Below are 19,445 nucleotides of genomic sequence, written 5' to 3'. Positions count from 1 at the left end.
TTAATACTACGAAAAAATTAAAGATCTAAAAAGGAAAACTAACAAGTAGCCTCTGGGTAGGAGTGCTGTTTAGGCTTCGATATCTGTCACACTTACATACTAATATAACATTTAGACGCAACACATATATTTCTGTTTACCTGTGGTTAAAGAAATGGGTTGATTTTCTAAGAGGTGTAGATACACATATATAGCTTGATAGTATAGTTAACACTCTAGTCTGTCAAGCATGTAGTAATACTAGTACTGGAACAGGACCAGTTAGAACTCAGAAACTTCATAGTCGGGGCACACAGAGATATCTGGGTTCTCATTCATAGAGGATGGTCAAAATAGTTTGGTAATTGCCAATGAGAAGAACTAGTGCCCAGTCCCTAGATGAACAGGAAAGAGGACTTTTTACACCGTGACCGTTTGGAGATCTACTCAAGCTTTATCAGTCAGTTAAAGTCCTGTCGTACAATCGGTCTGTATGTAGCCTGTATTAGTATACATTCACTCCCAGAAGTAGTTTAAGTGAACCTAGACACCTCGTGAGTCTCAACACATTGAACAGATCAAGGATTCTAAGACATGGTCATTTCAAACCTTACAATTGGCTTTTTGATACCGGAAAACATACTGCTTCTAGACATCTTAACTATGTGGATTACAACAGTCGCAGTTACACACAAGCCCACCTTGTTAGATGACGTGATCACACGGCTTTGAAAGGATCGATTTGGAATCTGGTGCGACATCTCAAAGCGTTGAAATCCGACTATACTAAATGTAAATTTACCCGCTGTTATGTTCGAAAACTTATTCAAAATATGCAGTTTCGGCTAACAATATGAAGATTACAAAAGCAAAAACGTTGATGCATCAAGGGACTGCAGTACTGTTGGGGACGTTAGACCCCAAAAACTCATACTTTGTAGTTTTATCTTTGTGGAGCATGTACGCAGGAGTATGCTTGGGTATTTCTTACCACCCATGAACATAGTCGATCGACGAACTTATCGATCAAATGTTTAAAAACTTCCATGGCAATACCGATTATATATATTTTGTTTAAATACGCTTGATTTGTGTGCTTGATGGACCCAGTATTTTGTGGTTGCCTGTAGAATACACTTTCTACATCTTACCAAGACTTCTGGACCGAGTAAGCGGAGTCGGGAACAACTGACCAGTATAGCCTATCGAGTCTCTAGTTGCTTGATTCTTCGTTCCGCTCCGAGTAAGATGAATCAGTAGTACCACTCAATCTTAACGAGCATAACAGATACATTCAACCTAGTAGTTTTATAAGAGCGGAGAATATAAATGGTCAAAACTCACATTGTCACGACTCTCAATATGAACCTAGCAAACCTGATAGGAACTCGTTCTTAATAGTTTCTGTAAGTAGATAGACGCAATTGTGATGCAGAGCTCTCTAACTTACAAGTAAGCTGATTAATCTGAGTTGCATTTGTGGAAAAACCAGTATGCGGGTTTCCGAAATTAATCATTAACTAATAATTTTAAATTATATACAGCCACAAACGTTTGTAGTCACTTCAGATCAAGTGGATTATTACTAACTCACATGATGCACATCATGTACGGAAACATTTTGCGGAGAAAATGCAGAAAGTATAACATAAAGATCAAGATTGGTTATGGAGACTCTAGAAATACATACACCTGCATCAAATCTGATGTAAACACCCAGAATTATCTGAAATTCAACAGCGAAACTAGCAGTAGCATTTGGTGACAACAAAACCGTTAAAATACAAAATTGTGGGTTCAGATTATTGATCAGAGGAATGAAGTGTTCAAGCATCCTTACTTGTTCCAACCACATGATTTTTCCAGAAACAGAGAGACCAAACTAAAAGGAACCCTCGAATAAGCGTAAAAACTAAAGGAACCTGATGTTTATGAAAAATGAATTGAACTGAATGTGTCCATAAAGTCAGTCAGTCAGTAACAACGTAGAACTTCGTACGTACGTACATCAGTTCGAGTTGCCACACCACATTAGCACAGAGATGCAGTGGTCGATTCAAATCCCGTAGTGCTAGATGTAGTAAAACTATAAGCTGTAATCAGAAAAATTGGGGTTTGAAGATGTTATTCAAGGAGTATAATCCAGTGAAATAAATTTGGAGAGAAAAAAGAAAGGGACATGAAGAATTCAGGTTCGAATTTGGAAGGACACAGAGTGGATGCACCTGCGCCATTGCAAACGATTTTGAGCCATGTCATTCAGGGTCTCTAACCATCGGTTGCTATCATCTCGCGGTCCCCACCAACCGGGTAGTCTACACCTACCAATATGATTCAGTCTACTTGTCAGGGACTCCATGGTTTTGTGCCATATTTTGATCTAGCCGCCCCTAGCTTTCTTCCAATCTACTCCTATACAACAAAGCATCGCGCATCGAGGCAGTCGGTAGTTGGGCATACGTAACACATGTCCCAGCCATCTCAACTGATGAAATTTCACTACGTCATCAATTGATTTGCCATCCTTACGTAGTACCCATTTCCTAACAACTGTATTACTTACTCGATGGTCCCAGGATATACGAGCATAAATAAGTACTCATTTTCCACATACATGAAAGTCGTATGATACGAAAGCCTCCCAGCTCTCCATTGCATGCGGTCGAACAACGGAGGACTTAATTAGTAAGGTGGTATCTCAATGACAGCATGAAATTACTGAAATTCACTCCGCTGAGCATATGTCTATGTAGCACCTGAAGAATCCAGCTAAGTGGTCGATAAGACACAAACAGTAATTAATATACGAGTAATTAATCTACATATTGTTAAAATATACGTAATAGATCGTCTACCGAAAAACAGGAAAACCAGAAAACTTTGATAATTATGACAGATTTTAGAAGGGTACACATTTACAATGTAAAAAAAACAGACAAACTAATGACGTACAAGTACATACTTAACAGCACAAAATCTAATTACAATTCCGAATATGAGGTGAAGCCTTGAAATTCGTGTGAAATCTGTTTTAATTCCTACCACTTTTGTACCTTCGATGAACTGAAATTTGCTGTTTACCGGGATTATAGAAATGTTTAATATTTGTATATCAGATAAGAATTTTCAGTCTAATTGAAACGAAGATCTAAACATTTTAACAGTCCTATTAACACCAAAAATCTATAATTCATATGGGCATGAAAACTCTCAATACCAATCACAATGACAGTTGTTTGATGAGGACCATTTTGTTTCAGTTATTTGATATAACAAATATGCCCATAAAAGTAACCCCAAAAGATGAGATCCAATAGCGAAAATTTGACCAGAGACACCCCAACGATACTTAGCTCTTTCGATGGCACCTATTAAATCTGGTAAGCCGAAGAAGTTGCACAAGGAGTGTGTAACAATACTTGAAGCAATATTACCTATACAGTAAGCAAAATATGATGAAATGTGTATTGAAAAAGTTGCTAGTAAATTAAATTTTTACTAAGATTGACAAAACATAGATAGGTAGGTATTTTATGCTATCACATATACTTGCGACATAGCTACAAGACATTAAGGAAATTTTTCTACAAGTGGAACAAACAATTTTATATTTAAATATAGACATAACATATACAAAACTAACACTCATTCAGAACATTGTAACAAACTTATCAGTTACATCTGAGTTTTCACTAGAGTATATTATCTTTTACAACTGAGCGCATTATATGTATACACTAGAATATGTCAAGTAATGATCTACAAGTTTCCAGAGAATACATTTATTAAAACATTTCTGTTCATTTTAATAGTGTTACTATGGAAAAACAAGCTGGTAAGTAAACTGCTACATAAGATACATACTCGACAATTCCTGACTGCTTAAAAAACAGTGTAGTTCTTATGCGAATCATATTAAGATTTATACCAACGTCCTAAATGATGAATTATTGTAGAATGCATCTTTTAAAAAAATCAACAGAAAGGAAGTAGCAAAACTACATGTAACGATCTACTATCAGGTCGAATGACAAATTATAATGAATTAATCAACAAAAGAAACCTCATTATTTGGAAAGTACAACGTATATCGCAATTCATTTTTCTTAATAAAATAGATGGAAAAATTACTAAAGGAAATACTGAATTCATGAGAAAGATTTGTTGTTCAGTCGGACGCTTCTGATGGTGCAAATGTTCCTAAGGTACAGAACACTAGTTAAAGTTTTGGAGTTAAATGACCCAGTAGACAGATGCAGGTAACAATATCAGAAGAAAAAAAACATACCATTTATAAGACTCTAAAGACGTACCCAAATAAATAAAATAAAATTATTCTAATTCCTTTCATCAAATAATATTCACGTAATGTGGTTAAGTTCAAAACACATTTATAACTGATTTAAAAAGGTTACATATTTGGCTTATTTTGTAATAATCTTTACAATGTATACAAAGTACACAGGAATTAAGTGCTTAAACGAAAACAAATATTTTATAGAACAGTGTACAAAAACAGATATCAGCAAGAAAAGATTCATATACAATGTTATGACCAATTTGTTGGTTTTTTGAATATAGATGTCTTACCATCTGCTTAGAGTTGACCAATATTGTTGTTGAAATCGGTATTACAGGACAAAATAACATAACATAAACAAAATCAATAGCGCTATATCTACAGACCAATTATGAACAAAATAAGTCACCCGTAGTTACACTACTAATTTAGTTCGCGACTGATCTCCACTAGACATAAAATAGTCAATTTTTACGATGTTATACTATCTTATGCAGTTAGAAATTTATTGGATGCACAATTCAATCATACATTTATATAACAAAACGAAATCGAAATTTGTAAGCTGTATTTAAACAGTAACCATGTTAAATATTTCTGTAAGAATCACAGTTGAAGAATTATGAAACCAAATGCTGTTTAGTGTAAACCATTTAGAATTTCAAATCCGATACACATATGTGTGATTAGATCAATTTTCAACGTAAGTCAGATCATATGGTGTGTGTAACCATAAAAACAAACAGCTGTTGTTACGGGTGGACTGCAGGTTAAATGCGTAGCGTATTATCGATCGATCCAGTGACACGTAAAACACGTAAGGACGACCTAGAGTCCCGATTGGTTCCGCTCCCCTGTCTAGCCCAGCCAGTTGAGTCTAGAACGCAAGTCACAGCCTCTGAGTTATGAATCGTTATATTTCAAACATACTCTGTTTATATACTAACCAAACAGACCACATCGTACCATAAAAATAGAAAACAACATCTGTACAATATTTAACGAGTGAAAGAAATAATGGCCAATAGGGAATGTCCATCTAAGGTCCAAGGACATCATTAGACTTAACATGATGATGATTAGTATATTATTCTGCATTCATAACACAGCGATCTAATTTTAGCAGTTAAATTCACGGATCAATCTAAGCTAGAACACCATTTAAAACTTGGAAGTACTCGATGTCCGTTTCGTCCTAGTATGTGACTCCTCAGTAGTGCACATTCACAGTCCCGCACGCATCCAGGTTTTCAATGGCGGTCTGTCATAGATTGACTTGTGAATTCAACTGTTAATACACAAATCCTAATAATGATAGTGATCTTATTACTCAACATAACCCTTGTTCTGTAGCGTGATAAAATATTTGACTGAAGTTTCCGATTAAATTTGATCCTAATACAATTCAAATAACAAACATAATTCTATGCCTTTTACTGCAAACCGCATTTAATGTGGACTAATCAGTTGATCAAACACAACTAGATGAATTGTGGTTGGAGTCTTGAAATCTATTAGTCAAATGTTGAGTGCCTAAGTCACTAGTTCAAACCCAAACGGATTGTCGTACATCGTATTTATGTCAACAATAATTACACTAAATAATAGATCGCGAGGTGACTAAACATACAATTGTTACTAAGACTGGAAATGCTCAAGACATATTCAGAATGAATCTGGATTTAGAGCCGATGTCAGCACAGTTGGTAGTAAAAGTGCTATTTCATAAAATATTTCCTATTTCTAAATTTGAATAAAGCCAGAACAAAGATCATAGTGGAATAACATGAACTGATTTATTTCGAGAATTCTCTTCTATTGCTTAGAACCTAGAAAAGATAGTATTAAGTATTTAGAAAACGTTGTATATACTTTATATCATGATTTTAGTAAAGTTTCCATCAACAGTAATTAGTGAAAGTAGCAATAAGTATGAAAAAATTATAAGAGACGTTCATGTGGTTGAAAATTTCTATGTTAGATAAAGTGTGAAATCAAAGCGAAAATTTTAAAACTCCTGAAGACAAGCTACTGAAAATTTCAAAGTTACATAATAAAAACTACAAACATGAATTGATTATGGGATTACAATGAGTAAAGCTCGTGTAAGATACAAGAAGGGGTAAAGAAAATTAATTTATAATTGCAAACATAAAGGGTTACGTCACGCAACTAAGTATTGGGAACTGAATACACTAGGATATTGTAAGACTGAGAACAGTAAATTTTTGAAAGCATAAATCCGAGTTGAGTCGTTTGAAAGTGATGGCTTGATTAAAACGTAATAAGTCCGAAGTCATAAGGTTACTAACATTTCAGAACGATCGTAAAGTTCCAAAGTCATGTTCGCTATCAAGTAGATGACGGGTGATTACACAGTTGAAAGTAATGTTGACCTCTTAGTCCTAATTTGTGAAGAACATGACTGAAGATGACATCGAGAACTCTCATTTCTGTTCATCTAATATATGGGATTCGCCACGCACTTTAAACTGGTAAGAGAAATCGGAAGTAACGTTAAGTGAGTATTTCACAATTTTCGAATGTCTCAATGATACCAGTTCAGAGACTGGATAAATCCTTCTTAATGCAGCGCACAGACCGGAATCAACCTTATCAACCGTCTCACTACTTTTAAAATCATGTAGTACAAAGACAGATTTTTGTAAACACAACAAATTCCATTCAAACTTTATTTAATAACCATTATCCGACAGACAACCTTGAGCAACGATTAATACCAGTTCAGTCTTGTCAGCTTTATATAAGTTTTGCACTTGACTGAATAATTTTTTTAACCAATTCAGATACAGAATGTGTAAAAATGTATTGTATAACTTACAATAATTGCTTAAAGTACCATAACGCTTCATTAAAAAATTTCGTAAAACTGAATAGATCTAGATTTATTTCAAATATCATAAAATTCTAATAGACATAGAAATGACCATGAGAAGAAAATATTAATAGTTTTTAGCTCAAATTTTACGTTGAATTAATCTATTGAAACAAATGGAAGGATGTTTTGTGTATATTTATTATTAAGCTTCCAAATGTCACTCACAATGCTAGATCACTATAACTTCAGTGAGACTAATAAACTGTATGAGAGGATTCTTCAAAAACTGACGATGCTTACTGGTTAATTTTTACAATTTTGTTATTTCATTGTGATTTCGAATTTTAACATAGGAAACGGATTAACCAAGCGTCTACTAAACACAATTTTCACACTTATCTTCCTTAATACACACTACCATAACCTTGACATGTAGCGCAGCTTTAAAAAACTGTTCCAAGAGCCGCAAACATACGTTAGTAACGTTACTGAATGGTGAAATCACGCAATAACGTACAAACAATGAAATACCATCCTATTGCATAGAAAAGCAAAGTTATTAAGGGATTATATTTTACCAATATACATCTCAGCTTTATCATCGACTGTATTTTTCGTTAATTACAGATTGCCTACAGTGACGTAATATCTAGGCCTACTATTGATATTGCAGTTTTCAATTTTAAAAATAACTTCACGAATATAAAAAGTGTATGCTGTACAACTAGAAATACATAAACTTACCAGTTCTTAGCATTAAAAATCCAGAATACGTTCCAAATAGAGTTGTGTAAAACACTTGGAAAACTTTAAAAATAAATAACGTTTTAAATGATCACAATGAAGTCAGTAATAAGAAACGACAGAAACTTTATGGAAACTCAGAAGATAAATATAATAATTAGAATGTGTTTAGATTCCATGGTTATAATTCTAATAACCAAAATTACAAATTACTTGTGAGAAGTAAATTCCAATTAACTAAAAGCCACCAGCTAACTTAAAATAAAGTCACAAATAACAAGGTGACAAATATCATCACAATGATGTTTATGGTTTATTAGTGAACAAAAATAAACAATATTAGACATGATCTACTGTGCTAATGTCACGCAATACGCTTGAAACACATTTGATATGAGGCCTACTAATACTATATAACTGACAAAGAGAAAGTAAGTAAAGTGTAGACTATAAACAGCAGCCAAGTATTAAGGTATTTGGTATCTTTACCTAAATCTTTGTAGCTCAGTATGAGGAAAATATGGAAATGGTTACAGTGATCATCTTGCTTATCATAATAGTCTTACTAGTTTAGATGAATAATTATAAGAAGCTTCATTTTGTATTGCCAACTTATCCAAACATTGAATTAACCGAGATATCCGCTTAATATTCATAGATGAGTATGAAACGTACTCTATAAAAAACACAAACATTTTTCAGAAGTGTTTAATTACAAAAGTTTTTAAGCACAAGTCGAGCGTGAGTTACGAAGTGACAAATGTTATCGTACCTAGAGTATAGGGATATTGGAAAACCGGTTGACGAGATAATGAACACTCATTACTTGGCACATGTGTCAGAATGTCTAATCGAAACCTACAGTGAAATATTTTGCTGGCCAGTAGCAGAAGTAGGTTAGGAAAAGACAACAGTAGATCTATTTGTGGTATTAGTCTATCAAATTAAAAACTGTCGATTTGAGTCACTTTGGAGAGGTAGGCGTTGTAGTTGGTTGAAAACTAACGGTGATATGCCATGTTTATGTAAATGTGTCTGTTTTTTATACTCCTTAGAGAGTTCAATAAATCGTAACCCTATCCCCATCGTCCTCCATTTTGATACGTTCTTTATTCAGTATTGTACTCACGTTGGCGTCATTACTTTTAATATTTTATTTTGCTTAAATTAGTTTATTTCTGTTGGATATTTTATTTTATTTTATTTGAACACATATTTATTGGTACAGGAGTGCGCCAAATATATATGCGCCACACAATTCCAGTTCATTAATTGCGTGTGGGCTGCGATACTGCCCGAGTGCCCAGACCGAAGCAGGTGGTTTTCTTAGGGGCCACACCCCGAGCCTTTGACCTAAAGGTCTAACCCACAAGGCAGTGGAGCATCGTAAGGAGATGCAGTCCCATGGTAGCCGGTGACCGAAAATTGGTTCATACGCCATTTGTTCCCGCAGGATACTGGTGCCCATGTGCACCATTGGTTTGGAATCCGGTTAAAGCGCCGGACATTCGCTTTTCGTCCTCTCATTTTCGTAAACAACACCCCCGCCACGAGAAGGCAGTGAGTTGGATAATCCCATTTATAGTTGATTACGGATATAATCATCCTTTGTCAGTTATATTAAAAGACACATAATAGTCGAATTGTCTGAATATTTTTAAAGCGATCTAACATATAATTTTCAAGCGATTGGATTATTAAATAAGTTTGCCACATAAACTCATAGTGTATTTTTATATTTTAGAGTTATTTGTTTATTTATTATTTATTTAAACACACAAACATTGGTACAATGAGGCAACAAATATACGCCAAATGAATTATTCGATTTATGTGAGGGCTGTGATACTGACCGGGTGCCCAAACCGAAGCAGGTCGTTTTCTTAAGAGGCCACACCTCGAGCCTTCGACCTAAAGGTCTGATCCACAAGGCACTGGAACAATATAAGGAGATGCAGTCCCATGGTAGCCCGTGGCCAACGATTGGTTCATACGACATTTGTTCTTTCAGGATACTGGTGCCCATGTGCACCATTGGTTTGGAATCCGGTTAAAGCGCCGGACATTCGCTTTTCGTCCTCTCATTTTCGTAAACAACACCCCCGCCACGAGAAGGCAGTGAGTTGGATAATCCCATTTATAGTTGATTACGGATATAATCATCCTTTGTCAGTTATATTAAAAGACACATAATAGTCGAATTGTCTGAATATTTTTAAAGCGATCTAACATATAATTTTCAAGCGATTGGATTATTAAATAAGTTTGCCACATAAACTCATAGTGTATTTTTATATTTTAGAGTTATTTGTTTATTTATTATTTATTTAAACACACAAACATTGGTACAATGAGGCAACAAATATACGCCAAATGAATTATTCGATTTATGTGAGGGCTGTGATACTGACCGGGTGCCCAAACCGAAGCAGGTCGTTTTCTTAAGAGGCCACACCTCGAGCCTTCGACCTAAAGGTCTGATCCACAAGGCACTGGAACAATATAAGGAGATGCAGTCCCATGGTAGCCCGTGGCCAACGATTGGTTCATACGACATTTGTTCTTTCAGGATACTGGAGCCCAGGTGCACCATTGATTTGGAATCAGGGTTTTACAACTCTCCTAGGTGGACTCTCCGTGTCCACTAATTCGGTTAAAGAGCCGGACATTTGCTTTTTGTCCTCTCAATTTCGTAGACAACACAATAGCAGAGGCTATATACGCGTGACCATTTGAGAGCACTTCGAGAGAAGGAGCGGACTCTCCCCACTCTCGGCCATACCAGGGCATTTGGGGGCTAATAATAAATGTATGCAAATGAATTTTCTTCGAAAGAAGGCGTTTACATTTAAACGAATTTATGCAGAATATTCAAATTACAAGGCAATGAAATATGTAAACAGAGAAGTTGTGTACACTAACTTGATAAACAATATATGCATAAAAAGTAGTGTGTTAATTTAATATAATCTATTGTGTATTTACTTTATTTAATAGTGACCTTATAGTAGAAAACATACGACTTAATAAATTATGCGAGCCATAATAAGCACGAAAAATAAAAGAACTCATACAGAATAATGGCGTTGATACACTGAACAAAATTAACATACATATATAGATTTGTGACAATTTTTATGTTAATTCTTTGATAATTGGGGCCTGAAGGAATGTCAGTCTTAGTACCTACTAACTATTATAAACAAGGATTCAAGTTTTGCATTTGTGAAGAAGTTATGATTTACAATGGGAGTGTTTGCAGGTAGATCCTAATTTACTATACTATTTATCAATCTGAATAAACTAGGTAAAAAAATAAGGCTTTACAATTTATTTGTAATAAAATGCAGGTCACTATAAGAACATAGTAAAAGAAATGGTTTGGTGATTATGACAATTATCCATCTTGTATCTAACACACATATAAAGAGACGAGGGTCTGTGACTACACACAGGTAAATTTGATTTGTGAGCCACACTTATTGCATGAGACTATTATTTATGCAATAAGACTTGAAATAGTTGTCATTTGTTTCGATTAAAACATCGAGTTATCAAATGCGTTTCGTGGTAAGATAATTTTCTTGTGTATGAAAATACATTTGTGATTAAAAGAAATAAGATTATTAAGCATGTTTGTATTGTTGGGTTATTCGGACAGTCTGTGAAAAGAAATAAAAAACCAATAATGCAATTCTACAATACCCTAGATGATCCTGGAAGCTCTTCACCACATCGCAAGGAGTCAGAAAAAAATCTGAAATGATTATTGCAGCTCCAACTGGTAATAATAGTGCGAAACGTCTATTTACGGAGGAATTCTCAGTATACTTCGAAATCATCTACTAAGAATGGGAATATCAGAGCGAATAGTTTAGAAGAAACTTTCCTGTCTGACTGTGTATATATTCGGAAATTAGTAAAGGATGTTAAATTTTAAAGATAACCAAACTTTCAAAACAGTAACTAAAAGATTATTGAGTGTTATATATAGATTGTAAAGTTTTAAAATGAATACAAAAAGCAAGCTATTCAAGTGTTCAGAAGTGTGTTAACAATGTCAATAAAAATTGAATGACATTTGAAGTCAAATGGTCTAGTATGCATGAAATAGAATGAAAACTAATTCCATTTCTTGGTGGTTTTTTCTCTGAGCCTTCCTCGGTTTGGGCGTCCGAGCGGCCCCGCATCCATCATACAAATCGAATAATGAAGTGTGACGCATACATATTTGTTGTCTCCTTGTACCAATGTTTACATGTTTAAAGAAATGAATGAATAAATGCAAACAATCTTGTCAGGAACGTAGAACAGTGAGTCCTAAAGTAACGTTTTACATTCAGAGGGAGAAGAACGTAGCCCAGACACATTTGCATTATTGTTTAAGACGAATAAAAGAATACATATAGTCATCATTTTCAACAAACAGGCACTTAAATGAACGAATTTAAACACTTATGGGGTATGTGTTTTCTTATATGGCTTAGAAAAACAGCCGAATACTGTAATGAAATGATGTTGTGAATTACTTTGGCCGACTCTCTCCTTCTTCAACTTGCGATAACAAGCATTTCATCTACGAGACATGTGTACCACATGTTTCGGCTACCTCAGTCGATAACGGTTCACAGATTGATCAAATGAAATAATTTTTACTTATCCTTGACGTTAGCATTAATCACACGTTAGCTCTGCTATATGCGAGAGAAACGAAAAAAACGATATTTCTTGATTTAGGCACTTTTATTCGTAAGATGACAATCTTTTTACTGTCTTTAACAAATTCCTTCATATGTCTTTAGTTATTGTTTAACATGAACAGTAAAACACAGCATAAACGACGTGTATAACTATGAGATTTGTTGATTTAATATAGCTACTTTATTCAATATATTATACAAGTTCATGAAAAAAAGTTAGTGAAATATAAATGGACTCACGTGAAGTTTTAAATGCAGATTGCAGATCTTGACCACTTTTCACTGATTCAAAAACATGATGAAAATGGGCTACATGTAACGACAATAACAACAAAAAAATAATTGGTATAAACCTACAAAGTACTTGATTTAATGAAAGAGGAATTTCTATTTAATATTGTAAACAGTTTATAAGCACACATAGGTGCATGCATTTAGCTATTTATCAGTGGAACTACATGTAGTTGTATACACATTCAGCTGGAACTAATAATGAACAAATGACTAAGGCAGCTGGACGGATGATTCAGCTTGGGATACCAAAGTACAAGGCAACCATTGTAAAAAATGGGAGCAAAGTAATTATTTTAATTAAACCTATAAGATTTATAATATTTTAAGTTATTTTTCACTTTCATGAATTGCGCAATTTTACTAAGAGATTTGGTACAAAACAAATTTTCTAAAACTTTGTAGAGTTTAAGTACGGTAAACCATCATGAGCACTTCTAGGATTACTGCTAGTCCCAAGCCCGGATTATTTATTTAAACACATAAACATTGGTACAAGGAGGCAACAAATATGCACCACATAAATTATTCGATTTCGAGAGGGACAGCTGAATTTTCCCTCGCTCGGCCGTACCAGAGCGTTTGGAGGATAAAGCAGGAGGGTTTGGCATGGAGTCAGCAACCGGATCCCATAGAAAACAACCCTGATAAGAAAAAGACTGACCAGAAGAAAGACCAACTTAATATGAGACCTAAACGCGAGGGTCGGAATGAACAACACCGAGAATAATGATTCCATATGGAGATACGGACTAGGCGAAAGGAACGAAAATGGAGAGAGTTTTGCAAATCAATATGCCTTCGACAAATAGGTTTTAAGTGTTCTAACTACCTGTTCCTCTGTTTTTGAATTCTGGTGATTGGTTTGATTTTTTTGTTCTTGACTGGTCGCTCGGATTTACAATATTTTCCAGCGAGCTCTTTTGCTGTCTTACAGTTGTCTCTTATTTCTTTTTCTCGCAGCTTTTTACATTGTCATTGCCGGGTCTTCCACATATTTCCGCTCACCAACTCTAATGATCCTCTTCACTCGCCTGTTTGCTTCTGTGTATTTGCTTTGTGCTTTCTCTAGTCTTGTTTGTCTGTTAGTGATTGTCATCTTGTTTTTCCTTTATTGAATCTTGTTCAGGTATCTATGGAGATCCCTTCTCTGCGATAGTGCTTCTTGTGGCCCAGGACCTCCTGGTATGTCAAAGTTACTGCCTTTTTAATACCTTTCAAGTTTTCATTCAGAGTAGTTTCCGCTTCTCTGAAAAGGTCTTGTAAGGCTTGGGACCTGTTCTCAAGAGTTATCTTGAATTCGTTGAGTTTGTCAGTATCTTGAAGGAGGGCTATACTAAACTTAGTAATCCCGTTTCTCTGTTTCCCAGTGCTTCTTTAGCTTCAGTTTCATCTTGGCCACCATAAGGCGGTTATGTGAATCTATATTAGTTCCTCTCTGTGTTCTCACGTATCTCATTGACCTTACGAACTCTTTATTGATGAAAATGTGATCGATCTGGTTCTCCATAAAGTGATCCGGTGTTGCTTTGTTTGCGTTTTTGGGGGAATAAGATGCCACTTATAACGATTTTGTTGAAAGCAAGCAGACTTTGAATTTAAACTGGTACATTTTTATGCGGTTATCATTGAAGTACATCCCACTCTATGTGATAAAACGAATGAAACTAAGTAGCTTACTAATCTAAAATAGATATAGCAGGATTACAGCCTGTGAATAAATGGATGAAAGTTAACCGCTTCAGTCACTAAGTCATCACGCTTTTAGCAGGCGAATTGAATAAACTTTGGTTGAAATAACTTTCAAAAAATTACTCCAGTGAAAATTCTAACTCAATAGGTAGAGAGGTGGTCAGGAGTATAAAGAAGAAACAGTTATAAAATCCGCATCAAAGTAAACCAATAACTAATGAATATTATCAAGTAATAAGTAAAATCAGAAAAAGTCCTAGTTATGTACGAGTTTCAAAACAATACTTACCTAAAGAGAAAAATAATGAACTAACGAAACAAAGCATAACACATGATGAGAACAAAGGAAGTAGATGAAATGTAACACATGCACGGAAGATGAGTTCTTCAGCCAAAGGAGCTATTACAAAATTTCTTAAACTTATCCAGTTAAATATACGATCTTTCCAGTATTGAACATCTATAAGTAATAAATCCAAAGTAAATCGATCTGTTTTATTCGATATATACACGAAGTAAACAGATAAATCAACAGGAAAATATCGAAACCGTAGATTCAGTCTGTTTTTACAATTTAAAGGTTACACAAGTTTTTGATCATGAAGTTTGTTGTTTTAGGTATGATTGTTAGTATTAAGGGAAGGCTAATGCTTTAGTGGACTTGAAATCCACATTTCTTAGTTATTAATCCCACTGTCTATGTTTCACTAATTCTAACTTATTGATCAAACAGTTTAAAACTGGGACATGTATAAACTGAAATGCGGTATCATTACAGATAATACATTGAGACAGTTTTGAAAGTTTTCACCGAATTGAGACATATACGAGGACAAACTTATTTAGAGCTCTTAGTGTTGTCAAAATTGTGTATGCAATTTTGTATATGGAGATTTGAACAAATTTACATTATTTAAAAATATGTGGATGTACTCTCATATTATTGTTATGACGTGAGACGAAATTTCGGTTAGAATCGATAGATAAACGTAATGATATAATTTGACCGAGTGATGGCGACTCATAAGACCGTATAATTGACTTAGGCCCCCGAATGATTGGAAATCAGAGACATTATAACTAGCCAGATGAACGATTTTTCATGTAGTAAAGTAGCATGTCTATACAAAATATGATTTTATTTATTTATTTTAACACATAGATATTGGTACAGGCAGGCACCAGATACATATGCGCCACACAAATCTCATTTGATATATGTGAGGGCTGTGATACTGACCGGGTGCCCAAACCGAAGCAGGTCGTTTTCTTAAGAGGCCACACCTCGAGCCTTCGACCTAAAGGTCTGATCCACAAGGCACTGGAACAATATAAGGAGATGCAGTCCCATGGTAGCCCGTGGCCAACGATTGGTTCATACGACATTTGTTCTTTCAGGATACTGGAGCCCAGGTGCACCATTGATTTGGAATCAGGGTTTTACAACTCTCCTAGGTGGACTCTCCGTGTCCACTAATTCGGTTAAAGAGCCGGACATTTGCTTTTTGTCCTCTCAATTTCGTAGACAACACAATAGCAGAGGCTATATACGCGTGGCCATTTGAGAGCATTTCGAGAGGGAGAGCTGACTCTCCCCACTCTCGGCCGTACCAGGGCACTTGAGGACACAAAATAAACATAAATTGTCACAGGTGATCGGAGGAAATTGGCTTGTACGCCACTCACTTTTCAACCAATTAACATCTGGCTGTTTGGCCTAATCTTTGGGCAAGGATAATATGAAAACAAAACTGGTAATTTTGTATGAAACAACGCAAAATGTTTGGGCGAAATCGTGATGAAAAAAACATTTACATCCAAACACATATATGCCAACCAATGAGTTCAATATATATATACATTTCGCCGTTATTGGATCGGTTTAATTTTAAACCGCATTTTTACATCAATCTGAGTTTGGTTTATATACTAATTTCGTTGTACGAAATATTGTGTTCACCGAGTTAGAATATAGAAAAAATATAGAAAACCTAAAACACAAAAGCAATGATAGTGGTCATTACCAAATATGACTAACATATCTCCACTACATATATCATCCAATACAACGCCAAAGTACATGACCTGATTTTGTATGAATATCAGAGACAATAACAACAAACCAAAGTAAGTATGACAGATATAATAACTGCTTCTAATAAGCCATCCAGCCTAATAAACAGTTTCCCAAATTCATATGAAGATAACTGAAACTAGAAGAAGTTATTAATAAGATCGCACTAACCGGAGGACGATCATAGGAACGTATGTACGTCAGTATATGAATCATGGAAATAGTTCCTGTCACGAACACGGAGACAACTCTTCTCTTGATTGTTTCCGGATGGTCTCTAAAATTGACCAGTGAATTTATTCAAGCGTACCTACCTTGGAAACTTTCCACCGGCGAAATATAGACCGGATATGAACAGGAAGGAATAAAATATACAATTAAGAATTTCGTACATAGGGAAGCCGACTGAAATGTGGAATTCTTGGTCATATACCACGATGGGGTAGTGTATTTTTCTCTGGTAACCGGCAGTTAGCGAAATGTCCAGATCAGTGAAGTTTAAATAGATTGATAAGTGGAAAATGAATCTGGGAATTAAACAATACTTGTTACCGTTAATAAAAGCCAGCTGACGCATCAAGTAACTTATGTACATTATATAGACGAGAACATATGACTTATTTCACGTATTATGAGGCTGAAGACATGGTGTAATGAGAATCAAAGGAACATAGCGTGAATAAGCTCAACAAATCTGACGACAGACAACGCCATACATGAAGATATCTAAAAGTTGCTTGTTTTCTAGGCCCAAGATTGACATTGACCATGGCCGTACTTTAATATTCAATCCAAGTACATTAATTACTATGATGTACTGGATCAGTCACTCAGCTACAACGTAGGACCAGGCACACATATGCATCGGTCCAAGTTGCCATACCTCATTAGCACAAGATGGACATTAAATTCAGAGGTAGTTACTTCAATGGTGGTCATATATAAGAAAAAGATAACATATAAGGATATAGTACAAAAAGAAAGAATTAGTTGGTAGAAATAAAGATATAAAGCAATGTAAATCTCATAGATTAAGGGAAGATAGAGAGTGCATACACCTACGCCAATGTGATAGATTCTGAGCCATGTCACACAGTCTCCAATCATTGGTTACGATAGTCACGCGGACCACAACCAAATAGTTTGCATCTACCAACATGGTCCAGACTAGAAGTTAGCGACTTCAAGCACTGAATCCACGTTTCGGTTTGGCCTACACTAACCTAATCGTTAAAATTCGACTACTGTACTTAAGACCTCTGAAGCTAATCCATCTGGACCAGCTGCTATTCCTGGTTTCAGATTAGCTATAGCTTTTGAAACTCAACTCGAGTCGGAGGACCAACCTCAATACTCCATTCAGGCTGTTTGGGAATTGAGGGTAGTTGTAGATTAGCTGTAGTCCAGATAAACTGTTCCGCCCATCGTTCTAAACGTTTGGACTAAGAACAGATAAGAGTGTCGTCTCAATAACACTTGACTTCTTGGTTCCATTTTTTTTGTTTATTAGTCTGAAGAGCTGTCTTGTTTTGCCTACAGCCGCTGCCTTTTTCATCTCTTTTGATTTCGTTCCCCACAAATGCTCACGGTTGGTCCCTATACTTTTGGTTACCCTAGATATGATTTTCTTTCGCTCTTCATCATATATATATATATATATATATATATATATATATATTCGATGCGTCCAATACTCATGAATAAACGTACAAAAGTAAAAAAGAACGCAACCCCAAACTGAGCCAACAAATCTAGCTTCTGTTTTTCTGGTCACATTTTTTAAAGATAAGTACACTTAGTAATGACCGAAAAGAGTTGTAAAACATGCTATGACCGATAAGATGGTTTCCAAGATAATTCTGGGTTTTTAATGACACCCATATAAGTGAATTGTTTTACTGGGGTTTTAAAACCCGATAAAGATCATTTTCATGTGGTCGAATCTTAAAGAAAGTTAGCTAAACGAGCATGTTACAAACAACAGAGTTGTTCACGAAACCCTTCAAATTTCCGCCGAAAATGTGGAACTTGTAGTGCCCTCCATTATACAGAGCCTCAATAATATGCAATATCTTCGTGACTATCTAGAATAACCCGGCTGACTTCTCGTTGCTCACTTTTGACTCCTAAGTAATGCTCTCATTTTTCGAGCCTCTGGTTAAGTTTTTCTATCCGCTCGAATATAGCATTTGTAGCGAAAAGTACCTCGATAATGAATTTATTTACCATTGTTTTTTTTAAATTTTCCTATTTACTGAAGTGGTTCGCTTTTTTCATGATGAAGTAAGAGAATCGTTTGCTTAACGGGCTTCCATATCTAGCAGCAGTGGACCAGCGATGCCTCAAGGTAGGAACATATGTATATTTAGTGATTATAAAGAAAATATTAGCAAATCATCGTAAGACTTTGTCCTGAATCCTTAGGCAAATGTCAAGTTTCCCCTTGTGGAACACCTGGATAGTCGCTTAAAGCACCTCAGGCGGACGAACATCCCAAAAGTTGGCAATTCATGTTGTGTCTATAATTTCTGGGTGTTACCCTCAGGTAGGTGTTTAAGGGGGTGCTCAGGAGTGTTCAGGATGTTATAGGTCATTAGAAGGTCTTCATTCAGAAGCATACACTCTAATGGGCAAAATTTCAACGACTTGGGGCCCTCTTTATATGGTTTGACTTTGAGTCCCCGAAATGATTTCGTTGCTCACCGTTCGGTACATTCCAGTGTATTGTTATCCCTTTGGAATGAGAGAGTAAACAGTATATTCTCATACCCCAATTAGGATCGAATAGAACTGTTAGAAATTAAATTGAATTTAATATCGTCAAAC

The 19,445-nt window shown here is 35.3% G+C and overlaps 1 protein-coding gene across 1 annotated transcript; it reads right to left on the bottom strand.

Moving 5' to 3' along the window:
* Nucleotides 1–2,139: 2,139 nt before the first annotated feature.
* Nucleotides 2,140–18,640, bottom strand: RCE1 (CAAX prenyl protease). Its single transcript, XM_051211996.1, has 6 exons — nucleotides 16,934–18,640; nucleotides 16,791–16,896; nucleotides 16,669–16,758; nucleotides 16,570–16,630; nucleotides 14,835–15,005; nucleotides 2,140–12,871 (listed from the first exon to the last, which is right to left on the bottom strand). The coding sequence occupies exons 1-6, from the start codon at nucleotides 17,212–17,214 to the stop codon at nucleotides 12,756–12,758; spliced, it is 825 nt and encodes a 274-aa protein (XP_051073303.1). The 5' UTR covers nucleotides 17,215–18,640; the 3' UTR covers nucleotides 2,140–12,755.
* Nucleotides 18,641–19,445: the final 805 nt, after the last annotated feature.

The sequence above is a fragment of the Schistosoma haematobium genome, chromosome 1 (genome assembly GCF_000699445.3).
Source record: "Schistosoma haematobium chromosome 1, whole genome shotgun sequence".
NCBI lineage: Eukaryota > Metazoa > Platyhelminthes > Trematoda > Strigeidida > Schistosomatidae > Schistosoma > Schistosoma haematobium.
Note: the sequence above shows the minus strand (reverse complement) of the source record. Positions and strands in the feature narration are given on the sequence as shown.